Source organism: Rhipicephalus microplus, chromosome 2 (assembly GCF_043290135.1).
Source record: "Rhipicephalus microplus isolate Deutch F79 chromosome 2, USDA_Rmic, whole genome shotgun sequence".
Classification (NCBI taxonomy): domain Eukaryota; kingdom Metazoa; phylum Arthropoda; class Arachnida; order Ixodida; family Ixodidae; genus Rhipicephalus; species Rhipicephalus microplus.
This window is the reverse complement of record NC_134701.1, coordinates 212,213,087-212,226,219: the sequence shown is the minus strand read 5'-3', so window position 1 is coordinate 212,226,219 and position 13,133 is coordinate 212,213,087. Positions and strand designations below refer to the sequence as shown.

Sequence of the window (13,133 nt, the reverse complement as noted above, 5' to 3'; positions counted from 1 at the left end):
ATGAAAAATTTCGCGCGCTGTAATTATTTTATTTCGCGCATTGATGAGCATGATTGTTTTTTTTTTTTTTCATGCTTCCCGGAGAAATCTTTTTAGCCCCGCCGCGGTGGTCCAGTGGCTAAGGTACTCGGCTGCTGGCCCGCAGGTCGCGGGATTGAATCCCGGCTGCGGCGGCTGCATTTCCGATGGAGGCGGAAATGCTGTAGGCCCGTGTGCTCAGATTTGGGTGCACGTTAAAAGAACCCTAGGTGGTCAAAATTTCCGGAGCCCTCCACTACGGCGTCTCTCATAATCATATGGTTGTTTTGGGACGTTAAACCCCACAAATCAATCAATCAAACCGGAGAAATCTTTAATTTTTGTACCCTTCTGTTCTCTTTATCGCCTAGCTTACGCGCGTGTGCCGAGTTCTCCGGCAAGGTAGCTCTGGCATTCACGCATGCGTACTTTTGGTGTTTGTAAACACGTGACGAACCAGGCTGAGTCATGCTCTGGCGCCATCTACGGTATCACGTCAGTGGATCCAAGCTGCCATCGCACGTGCCAACGAAAACTTGAACCTTTGCGTTGCGCTGCGCGTGCTAATCCTCAGTTTTGAGCAGGTGCGCGTTTTCATTCGCCCTCGCTTGCTGACGTCATACGAGCGGAGAGGTTTATTTGGCAAAACTGCGGTTGAAGCTTGGCGACCCCCGGCGGCTGGCGACCGATGTTTCCCGCTCGCGTGTAGCTGTTGTGACGGAGCGTGCATGTTTAGTGCTTTTACGCGGATAGGCGGCAGACGATCAAGGAAAAAAAAAAAGAACGGGAAGCTTGCAGCGACGGCAAGCGAAGTTGTAGCTCGCCTCTTCACGTTATGCTTCGCGCATGCTATAGCGTACACGGTTTGTAAACAACCCGTAAGTTCCGGGTGCCTTCCTGTCGTCTCTCACGTGTCACTGTCAAAGTTCATTCGCTTTTTACGTTCACAGCAGTGCAGTGTGTACAGATGTACACTTGAACTTCAATGGTACGTCACGCACCACGCGTTTCATCAAATGACTCGAAACTTGGGGTGCACATTCGTGAGGACCTCTCGAGTGTACAAATGGTGATCATTTAACTTCATCATGCGGCATATATCGCTGCAGAAAATAGCTTTTGTGAATGCACCACCATGTTCGACGATTGTTCGACGTGATGCGTTTCAGGACCAACGTGAAAAAAAGTATTTTTTTCTTCGCTCGAAACAAATAAACAAATAAAACAAAAAAACCAACTGTACATGTATTTCAAGCTTAATATGGGATTCTTTTTATGCAAGCACTGAAGCTGGCTGATGGCAGAACAATTACATTATAGTTACACGCTCAGAAATTTTCTATTACTAAAATTCACACAAAACAACGCTCTTTTTTTCATTTTCTGACTCGGAATGTAATACTGAGTGCCTTGGAATTACACCACGCGAATTCGACTCGTTTTTGACAGCGCATCATAACTGGTGACTTAAAGGGTTAAAGTTGTTATAGTTCGGGTGATTCCTAGATCTTAGTGCCATCACCGAATCATGCACTTCCGCCATAAAAAGACAGAAGGCGCGCGGCAAACAGTAAAACGGCCTGCGTATAAGCAAGACGTCGGTCGTCACCGAAAAAAAGCACTTGTCCCCCGTACCACTCCCCCCCCCCTCACTCTAACCACGTGATGCAGCACAGCTTTGATTGACTGATATGTAAGGTTTAACGTCCCAAAACCACCATATGATTATGAGAGACGCCGTAGTGGAGGGCTCCGGAAATTGCGACCACCTGGGGTTCTTTAACGTGCGCCCAAATCTGAGCACACGGGCCTACAACATTTCCGCCTCCATCGGAAATGCAGCCGCCGCAGCCGGGATTTGAACCCGTGACCTGCGGGTCAGCAGCCGAGTACCTTAGCCACTAGACCACCACGTGATGCAGCACAGCTTTGCCGCACCCAAGACAAGAGAGAGAGAATAAAATGAGGGAAATGCAGGTAGCTCAACCAAAAATTGGGGCATCCGGTTTGCTACCCTGCACTAAAGGAAAGGGGAATATGAAATAAAGATGGGAAATAAAGCGAAGAGCGAAATAGACGCGCGAAAAAGAAAAAAAGAGGGCGGGGTGCTATAGCCTACTCAATAGGCCACTACCACGCAAAAAGTTCAATGAGGCCTTCACCGATTTTCTGTGCGAAGACAGTACATGTCGGCTTACCGCATGCCCATTCCTATACCGCATGTCCATTCCTATGCTTCTCACTAACGGTAGCTATTTTATTTAGTAATGATATTATGTTCAACAATTAAATAATTGTTGTCAGGTTGTCATTGTAAAATTTTTGCGGCACACTACGCAAAAACCATAGGTGCGATCCGCACACGGGCACCAAGTTTCTTCGTCCATCGTATCATTTATATGTTGCTCCAACTGGCCCTAAACCACAAGCTATGGTCTTCACTGATCTTATACTCCCGCAAAAGCTCACACTCGATCTACCCACATCACCATATGTTCGATGCGTATGTATTCCGCCTCGAGTACATAGTAACATACATGATCGTGAAGTAATGTGCATGATCCCCTGACTTGCAGCAGTTTGGTTCCCGGCTTGCGCATGTAGTGAGTCTCGTTGATTACCCTGCTCTGGGAAAAATGAAAAATGGAAAGAAAACAAATGAGAGGAATGCTAGTGCCACTGAGTACTGCTGCTTTCGGAAACCCCTTCGGCCATCACGCAACATCGTACAAGGGCGCCTTTTTTCTACTGTTCTTTTCTCTGTCCTGTTGCCGGCTGGTTCCTTAAGGTTGCGCAAGCTATTCTGTGGCGTAAGTACTGTTCCGTCTCTCGCCCCCACTGCAGCAGACATTCCGTGTGGCCAGGTGTTCGGCGTGGGACTGCAGCAGGTGGTGCAGAGCGACCGGCAGCGGTTCCCGGACTCGACGCTGGCCCAGCCGGCTCCCTGGTCGCCCTGGGACCTGGGCCCGGACGTGGCCGCGGCGGACGCCCTGTCTCGACGCTCGGACAACGCCAGCGAGAGCTCCCTGTCCTCGCTCGCCGACTTCTCCGCCGAAAACTCCAGAAAGGTACGGCGTCTCCTTTCGCTTCCTCGAAGGTGCTGCCTTTGGAACGCTGCCTACGACAACAGCGAGCCAGCACCGACATTCGGCAGGGCCCGCGTATTATGTAACCATTCTTGTTTGCTTTTTTTTTCGTTCTCCTTTCTTTCTGATGTACTTGATCTTGTTGTCCTTTGTCATACATTGACTGCTCGGGAATCCTCGCCACCGCTATCGCGTAGATTGCGCACTAGGCGGAACGTGTCGCTTAGAAGGAATAGAATTGGCCGAAAAAAAAAAAGATGAAGGTGTTGCGTAATGGCGCGCTGAAGAACTGGACGAGGTTTTTCGCGTTCAACTCCTGCCTCTTCATTCAGTGTGTTTTTCGCAACAGCGAGAGAACAAGACAGCATGAGTAGCAAGAATATGACTCTTGGCAAAGCTGACAAGTTCTCACTGGATTAAGAAAGCGATGTTACGCTGCCTATTTGTTACGAGATACGAATGAAGAAACACGGTCGATCGAATTCGTACACGTGCGGCGCGAGCTGACTGTTTTGTTTACATTCAGAAGCCAAATATATAAGGAGTCGTACATATTTACAAGAGGCAAATCACGAGACGAATGATAAGCAAACCGGAAAGAGGATGTGAAGTGTGCATCAAGTCATATACGTAGGTAGCTTTATATAGAAAGCAGTTGCTGGTTGCTGCCTTTAGAGGTGGCGCTTATGGGAGACTGAAATGGGGGGGGGGGGGGGGGTGCAGTTGTTGTTTTTTTTTTTTACTTAGTGGCTACTATTTGTCCCAGATATCAATTACCACCTTGCGCAAACAAATTGGAAGTTTTGATGACAACGTTGAACCAACTTATTTTTTGTACCTCATCATTTCTCTATTATCTTTCTTGCCCGAAAATGGGGAACATACGCCTTATGGTTGCCGTGGCTACGGGAAGTGCCCTTGTTAAAACGCCGAATCCAGCGATATTCCTTGTTTCCACCATCTTTCTTCACCTGAAGCCCCCATTTTCTCCTGATCTTCCATCTTGTTTGTACTAACCTATCGGCTCGCAAAACTTCCCTTCCGGACGGTAGTGGTTTTCTATAGTAGTGTAGCTCCACAGGCCTCCGATAGCACGCGCGCACTGTTTCCAAAGCGGCACGATGTGTGATAACGGACGCCATATGTGGCTTCACAAATCCTTATCTTGGCCTAGTTGGTTCGTGAGTTCCTGGAGGATAAAGAATTGTAACGCGAAACGACGCAAGGAAAGACGCGGGAGACACGCTAGCTTCTAGCGGCTAGATATTGAATAAACATACGGAAATACATATACGCAGCACAAACGCAGCCGAGGGTATGACCCTCGCTATAATCGGACCGGAAACAATGGATTATATTTAGGAATCATATCTTAGTGACTCTTCGTTTCAGGGTGGGTAATTGTGGAGATTACGGATTATGTTCTTGAGCCGTGTATATAGTTTCGCATGTTTCTTTTGTTACACTACAGTTGGAAGCTAGTGGCACTCCCGTGTATCTGTCTGCCCTCTTAGCGTTTTTTTTTTTTTTGTGCGAACAAACGGGGACGAATAAGGGATGCATACGGAAGAGTGGTGACATACCTCTTCCGTGCCCGTGTGTTTGCGCGAAAAACTTCGTTCATTCTAGGCCGAGCGGCAGTATTGTCTGCCCTCGTTTCATTTGGCACTACGATTATTTATTTTTCGTCCAGAAGCCGCGCGTGGGTCGGTTTTACGTAGAGTGCCCCGTTGCGAGCGCCCTTCTTAATACCGTTCATAGGCTTCTTCTTATGGGTGTACTCTTCTCACGGTCGGTCGTTGCGTTAGCCGTAGGGCTGAGAAGGGACAAGCAAATAACCTTCGTGAAATGGCACCGAGCCCGAGCAAAAAAGACCGACCGGCTAGCAGCTCTCCTTCCGGCGCGGGCCTTGAAAAGAGGTGTCCTCGCTGTTCTGCGTTCTCCGAAACCCTTTCTAGTCGAGAAAACGACGACTAACGGTAGGTAGTTAGTCCCGACCGTCCAGACGAGACGCATTTAGCGGCGTTGATCTTCTCCTCTTTCCGTCGTCGCGCACGAAGTGTGTGACAAGGAAACGGCGCCTCCGTCGACGCTTCGTTTCCCGCGAAGCAACCCGCTCAGGGACGCGCGGAGCCTTTGAAGTTCCTTATTTGCATTCCCTCTCCCCCGCCTCAATTCTCTCTCAACTTGAGGAGACGTTCTGTGCCCGTCTTCTCTTCAGCTCGTTTCTTTACGTTCACTTACGGCGCGTACGAAGTGATCTTGGAACACTGCCCGATGGAACGACATGTGCTAACGATTTTTTTTTGTGTATGTGTTTGTTTCTGGCTTCACAACGGCCTAGAAGAGCCTCGTACGAGCGGGTCTACAAACTAACGCCTGGCGGTGATTCATTGCTTACTGTGCGCCATTACTAGTGCCGGCGGGTCGTATGCTTTTTACTTGCGACCCTAACTATAACAGATAGAGGGTAACGGTACGTTATACTCTAGTGTCTGTGCTTACCGCGAGGTTATTTGAGCGCTAGTTCAGCACGGTAATGATGGATAACGTCCGTATTATCGCAATTGCCTTCGAGTGACCTCATAATGATGATTTTATGTGGGGTTTTACGTCCCGAAACCGCCGTGTGACTGTGAGAGACTCCGCAGTGAAGGACTCGGGAAATTTCGACCATCTGGCGTTTTGACAATCTGCACTGACATCGCACAGTTCACACGGGTCTCCACCATTTTTCGTTCATCGAAATGCGACCGCCGCGTCGGGGATCGAACCTGCTACCTTTGGGTCAGCAGTTCCGCTGAGGTTCAAATGACCTCATCCGTCGCGGTAAGCCATGGTGCTGGACTGGTTACCTGAAGGTCGCGGGATCGGATGCTGGCTCCGGTCCGGCGGTCGAATATCTATGGAGGCAAAATACCAGATGTTGTGTCATTAGAGTCAGTTGAACGTTAGAGGTGGTCAAAATTTGCGGAGCCCTCTCCAATCACGGGCGTCTTTCATAATCATATCGTGGTTATAAGACGTAAATCCTAATGGTTATTATTAGTCAAACGACCTCGATTCTCATATCATATCAGCGTTACTGAATGTTCAAGAGCACAGAGAACAGGTTTTTTTTTTTTTTGGGGGGGGGGGGGGTTCAACAACGAGGAGATGGCCGCTGCGTCTTTTAACTTCGATGATGGAATACCTGATTGTTCATCCAATCCTTTAGTGACCCTTATAGAGTTAACAGTAATAAAGATTAAACAAACAAGAACAAATAAATAATATAGATATGGGAGGTCTGGTGTAGCTGCCGTGGTAACATTGCAATGAGCTTCATTTTTTTTTACCGTATGTGTGCACCCCGTTCAAAGCTGCAGTCCATAACTTCTACCACTTCCTTTTTCTTTCTTTTAATTACATTCTAATTTTTGAAAGTGACAGTTAACGGCCTTCAAGACATTGGATAAAATGGTTGAATGGTAAAAACGATTACGTGTGTTATCGCTCAGTTCTAGGCTCGCCTGAATGCGCCTAAATTTTGTCGAACGTTGTCGACGATCTGATAATTTCAGCTATGAAAACTTGAGTCCATTCTACAAATCGCTGCGCAGCGAGTGTTTTGTTTTTCTGGGCACCAGCGGTTCTCCCGATATTTAGAGTTCAGTTCTTAGCTGCTGTATAAAGGGTCGCGCTTTTTTCCCGCAATTTCAAAAGGGCGTGGTCCTTTGCAAGGAAGTGTGAAAATTTTGTTTAATTTTGGATGCAGGTATAAAAAAAACCTATTTAACCGTGCCGTATATACCTAACGGTGGGATATTTTTATAGAGCTTGGCTGCGAACATCCTCGCTAGGTGTCTTCCCTGGTGCCGTTGCTCAGGCTCAACTCGTCGCCGTTACTTGGGTCATTTGCACGTCCATGTATCCATTCGTCCTCAATTTTATCCATGGCGTTCGAACTCACCTGTATAGCACCACGTGATGAAGAAGCAGCTCCATTATTGTCATATATGGTGGCTCCCACGAAATGCGCCGGAACGAGAGACGCGACGACGCTGTCGTTTGCTGGCAAGATTTTTTTATTGTTATTAATATTATTAATAGTTTGGAAGGCCAAGACGGGGGAGTGGCCCTTGCACGAGCGCGGATGTCTGCTGCGCACGCGTCGTTGTCGTAACCGAATGACGATAGCGTTTCAACCGCGCAGGATTCGGTGGAGTCTCTGCGGCATCGCAGCTCGACCACGGATCCTGGCGACGACGACTGCCTCACCGTTCACGGGCCTCAGGTTCCACGCGTCGTCAACTGCTGCCTGCGCTACCTCGAAGACCATGGTGCGTATGCCTCGCGCGTGTCCTGACCGCAAAAGAACGCGACGATCTCTCGAAAGCGCGTAGCCATTTCTGCACCCTGCCTCTCCGTGAGTGGCGGAGCTGGGGTGTAGCACACACCAGGCTAGTGCCCCCTCCCCCTGAAATTTTTCTCTACCATGGCACACCGAGCGCAAAATGACACTCGACCACATTTTTAAGGCCGAAGATCCTTAAGGTGTGGGTCGTTCCCTCGTAGTACATTGTAGTAGCCACTTGTAGTTAGTTTTAAGAATCGGTCACTAGATGGCGTTTGTGGTTTTCGTATAGCTGACAATTAAAGAAGATAGATGGCGCTGTCAAAATAAGAAATTCTCAGCATATCCACAGAGTGAATAAAGATGAGTGAGGCGAAGCGTCCGTCCGTTCGTCCGATGCGTGTTTGAGTGTGATACGAGCGGAAAGACACAGGCAGACAGACAGACAGACAGACAGACAGACAGACAGACAGACAGACAGACAGACAGACAGACAGACAGACAGACAGACAGACAGACAGGCAGGCAGGCAGGCAGGCAGACAGGCAGGCAGGCAGGCAGGCAGGCAGGCGGGCGGGCAGGCGGGCAGGCGGGCAGGCGGGCAGGCGGGCAGGCAGGCGGGCAGGCGGGCGGGCGGGCGGGCGGGCGGGCGGACGCTTTGCTTTACTCATCATCAATCATTCCGTCGATATGCTGCGATTTTTCTGCCTCGACCTCACTTCAGATAAAAAAATGACCCCCCCCTCCCCAAGAACAAAAAATCTTTGTATGCCCCTGCACCCCGTGGCCCCCCTTTTGTGCTCACAGCCGTAGAGTTGCCCCGAGACAGAGAGCTATCTCTCTCTTTTCATTCCAATCATAGAGAAATGTCGGGTGGGGCTCTCAGTCCAGAGCTCCAACAGCCCCTGCTGCTTGCCCCGATATATCCATACTTGAGAAACAGCTGTGTCTATGCGACGAAAGGCATGAGCTAGACGATTCAATATGTGTGTGCATTAAGTCGGCTAGATACCTTGTTTGTTCAACTTTACATGACTTTCTATTTTCTTAACGTGACTGTCCAGAGCTCCAACAGCCCCTGCTGCTTGCCCCGATATATCCATACTTGAGAAACAGCTGTGTCTATGCGACGAAAGGCATGAGCTAGACGATTCAATATGTGTGTGCATTAAGTCGGCTAGATACCTTGTTTGTTCAACTTTACATGACTTTCTATTTTCTTAACGTGACTTCCGAGGCATGCCTTACTTGAGTTGTGCAGTTCGCGAGGTCTGTATACACACCTCCGGTCTTATACGGCACTTGTCCTCGCTTCTGATTAGAATCCCAGTTAATGCATGAAATTATTTTTCATTCATTAAAGTTTATTACCTTAGTAGCCAACAATATACCCAACAGCACCGATATTGTGCGCGCAAATGTGGCATGTTTCATTGAGCGAGCTTCAAACAATGAACTTTGCGTAATGTGTATCTGCTAGTACTCGCGCGTTAAAATGTAGGTGTTAAAGTTTACTCAACTGACAGCAGCGACGCGCCTCGTGAACAGTCGAGTGTGAGCACCTAGAAAAGCAAGCTTCTCCCCACTGTGTGACTAAATGTGGTGAAACCAGCTTTACCGCCATCACAAACGCACTCTTCGTCGTTTCCGGTACCTCATTGAGATTGCTAAATCCGTAGAGATAAATAGTCCTGACTGTGTGTGAACACAACTTTGAAAGAGAGGTGACCTTAACAGTGTGCATTGCTTGCATCGCAGGTCTCAACACCGTGGGCATATTTAGGGTCAGCGGCTCAAAGCGGAGAGTTCGCCAGGTAATGATGCAGCTCTGTCTGTCTTTTAATATTGTAACAATATTTTTTTATCTGCTGGTTGAAGATTTATATACGCAGAGATATTCAGAGCAATATTTTTCTATATAAATCGTACTGCTTTCACTGACGGTGCTCTAGTGTAAGTCTATCATCAGCCACGCACGGTGAGCCACCATAACAGCATCTTATGAATTGCTGATCACATTACGGAACTTGGCTGAAATCTAAGTCAACAAAAAAAAAAACTAAGCCTGGAACCAATGTTTTAGCGAAGAAAATAACGGTCGTCAAAAGGATAGATGCCAGCACAGAATACAAACAGTGACATTTGCAGCTCCGTGGTGCCACATTTACAAAGACCCGCTTTACCGCAATTCGTCATCGATTGGATTCGATAGCAGAATGAAGTGTCACTGAACATTACTTGCATTGGTGCCGCATCCTTCCCACTGGAAAGGTGATTGGCATAAATAAGTTTTACTAATAGCACGTATAACACTACGTTGCAAACAATATAACCATAGCCTGAATGCACTAGAGTATGTCACTGGGTAAATTATATCTGCTTAAAGCACAGTTGACGCCCCGCCGCGGTGGTCTAGTGGCTAAGGTACTCGGCTGCTGACCCGCAGGGCGCGGGTTCGAATCCCGGCTGCGGCGGCTGCATTTCCGATGGAGGCGGAAATGTTGTAGGCCTGTGTATTCAGATTTGGGTGCACGTTAAAGAACCCCAGGTGGTCTAAATTTCCGGAGCCCTCCACTACGGCGTCTCTCATAATCATATAGTGGTTTTGGGACGTTAAACCCCACATATCAATCAATTAAAGCACAGTTCACGGAGGCTTTGTGGCTCAAGATTGAATTCTTCATAAAAGAAGATACTGTTTACAAAGGAGCAGATTGAACGTTTTTTCTATGCCCTTCTTTCCCTGCCCCCTCTACCTTTTTTCCCTCCCCCTGTTGACTTAATTGCGCGGCGCATATCATTCGTAAGCCATACATACGCCAGCTAGACCAACAAAGGGCTCTTGTTAAAGAGCACAGTTAATTTACCACTGGTCACAACTCACAAAATGTTGAGGTTTTTTTGTGGAAAAAATTTGGAAATGTAAGAGTGCTACCGCATAATTCTTTAATTAATTAACTAATTAACGCAGTTGCGCGAGGAGTTCGACAGCGGCCGCGAGGTGCACCTCGACCAGGAGAGACCCCAGCCGCACGACGTGGCGCAGCTGCTCAAGGAGTATCTGCGCGACTTGCCTCAGCCACTTCTCACCAGAGACCTGTACCAGCCTTTTCTGTACACCCAGCGTAAGTGCCATACGTTACTTTCTATTTATCCGGGTGTCTGTCTGTACACCAGTTCTTTCAACTCCGAAGCCACTTATTCTGCACTGAAATTTCGCGTTCTCACTGGTGACGATTCCTCACCCACTTTTGTCCTGTTAAATCTCGGCACTTCAACTTCGGTAATCTTCAATTCAAGCAATTTTTTAATATGAATTTGTTTTCAAGATTGTCATAGCTATGTACGCGAAGATTGTGCCTTGTGACTGCTCCGTTTTTTGTGCGCAAGAAACGCAGCGTTTAGTTTACTATTTCCATGCATGTATCTTTTGTACGTGTACGCGTTTAATTAGTTTCTGTAATTTATTAATTAGAAGTGTTTATTCTGTATTTTCTCGATTTTGGTATGTATATGCATATATATTTTGTGTGCTGCCCCCCCCCTTACTCAATGCCCCCCATGAGGCCTGTAAGTCACTTGAAATAAAAAAATTGAATGTCAGCGCACAGCGAATATCGGCTATGGATGTGACCCAACGCATTTGCGCTGCGATATAGGCGACCGCCTGTTATACGTAGGCTTCAGCGATCATATGGGCATGTTCATTGTTCTTTTCAGCAACGAGAATAAGTGCTGGCACAGATATTGGGAGGATAATAACTTTCCTTTATGCGTGAAAATAAGCAATCAGTGTAGCTTGATCAGCTCTACAGACGAACGTTACTTGTTCGAGGCGAAACGTAGTTCGCCTCGATGAGGGTCAAATCGGTCGCGACATTAAAATAAAACAATCAGACCGGGTGGATTACGACGTGGGGATACGCGGACTCACGATGGCGCACAACCCCACCCATCTCGTATAGGTGTTCGCGAGAGAAGCAAGCAGCTGGACATCCTGCGGCAGCTGGTGCGGCTCCTGCCCACGCACAGCAGAGACACCCTGTGGGCCCTGCTCAAGTTCCTAAACACCGTAGCCGAGAACTCGGTCGACAAGAAGTCTTCCACGGGACAGCCCGTGAGTGCTTGCTTGAGCGTGCCTTCTGTATAGTAGCACAAGCCGGAATGAATGCTTCATCTGCACGACCATTCTGCTCATCATCTCGTATATGTTAAGTAAATCTGAGCTCGAGATGGCGGTTTCGACCACAAGTGCAGTGGTAGCACATGGGTATGTTATGGTGCAGAAATAGTGATGTTACTATCGAGGTTATCGATTGCCGTGTCACTGCCGAACTCCATCGGAAAATAACAGCGCCAATTCAAACACCGACTAAGAAACATCACACGAGGACAGCGCCCGTGTGCTGTTTCTTAGTCCGCGTTTGAATTAGTTCTATGTCTTCCAGAAGGATCCGTACCAACGGGCTCGCATCCATTCACTTTTAGACTATCGAACCACCGATGAACAAAAACTATCGTATCCTCAGTACGGTCGTTAGTATAATATCACTTGCGTGAACCCATCGCAACAAAGACTTCATCAGTCACCAGTTCTACGATTGCGTGATGTACGGTTAGGCAGGGGGAGCATTCTAAAGGGCAAGAAAGCTGACGTGCTTCTACGCCTTCTCAAGAATGGTCGGCTGAAACATGATAGTTACGACGAACTGATCCTACGTAGCGGAAAGTAAACCACAGCATGTGTCGTCACTGTGCGGCCCACTGCGTTGTTTAACTACAGTATAAAACTATTAACAACTAAGTTTGGTAATTTTATGGTGTAACTGGTTATTTTTGGATATCGTTTTGTTGATGGACATATTCTGGTTTTTTCCACTGCGGAAATAATTTATTTCGCGAAATTAGAGATTCATGGTGGCGATGATTTTCTATCTGCGACACACGGCGAACCTGGATCACACCAGCTGTGCTGTAAAGTGTGCCCATATATTATGACAACTAAGTATTGATGATAGTAGGCTCTGTATATCCAAAAAGCTGTGGCACTATATCTAGCCAACAAACAGCTATCGATTGCACTATCAATAGTTTATCCACACTATCAGTATAGTTTGAAGAAAGAAAAAGACTATGGATGCTATTTATAGTCAAATTACCGTTAGTTTCGCATCAGTAGGGCATGGGCGAAATGCAAATGTTACTGAATCCAGAACCTCTGTTTCACTTCACCATTCCTCGGGATTGTTGCCGTTGGCTTGAGCCCTCTGCGCATGCACTCGTTAAGGCGCGTGCACAGTGAAACAAAGCGTGCTGTGATATAGCGTTTGAGCAGGTTACCTCTGTGACAGTCTACGCTATACAATTATTGCGCTGAGCTTTGCATTATCAAGGCTATCTTTACTGGCCGACATTACGAATTCGAGGTGTTTGGTACAGATTTGTTGGTCATATATAGGCTTAGAAAGCTGGGCGCCACCGTCTAGGGCTGTGAAGCCAATGTTTGGTTGGTTGGTTGTTTGTTTGTTTGTTTATTTGTTTGTTTGTTTGTTTGTTTGTTTGTTTGTTTGTTTGTTTGTTTGTTAATTTCGTATATTGCGACGTGAATGATTAAGCTTATGAAACACCGTATGCAACAACCCAACCATTTTCATTGCGTCTGCCATAACAACGATCGTTTTGTTGTTAAAGAT

The 13,133-nt window shown here is 47.3% G+C and overlaps 1 protein-coding gene across 1 annotated transcript in view; it reads left to right on the top strand.

The window, feature by feature from the left end:
- LOC119169571 (rho GTPase-activating protein 6-like) overlaps positions 1 to 13,133 on the top strand; it is a 46,923-nt gene that overhangs the window by 31,435 nt on the left and 2,355 nt on the right. Inside the window, exons 5-9 of the mRNA XM_075875700.1 lie at positions 2,863 to 3,086; positions 7,300 to 7,426; positions 9,199 to 9,254; positions 10,412 to 10,565; positions 11,406 to 11,557. Coding sequence (XP_075731815.1) covers positions 2,863 to 3,086; positions 7,300 to 7,426; positions 9,199 to 9,254; positions 10,412 to 10,565; positions 11,406 to 11,557 — 713 coding nt within the window. The remainder of the gene's footprint in view (positions 1 to 2,862; positions 3,087 to 7,299; positions 7,427 to 9,198; positions 9,255 to 10,411; positions 10,566 to 11,405; positions 11,558 to 13,133) is intronic.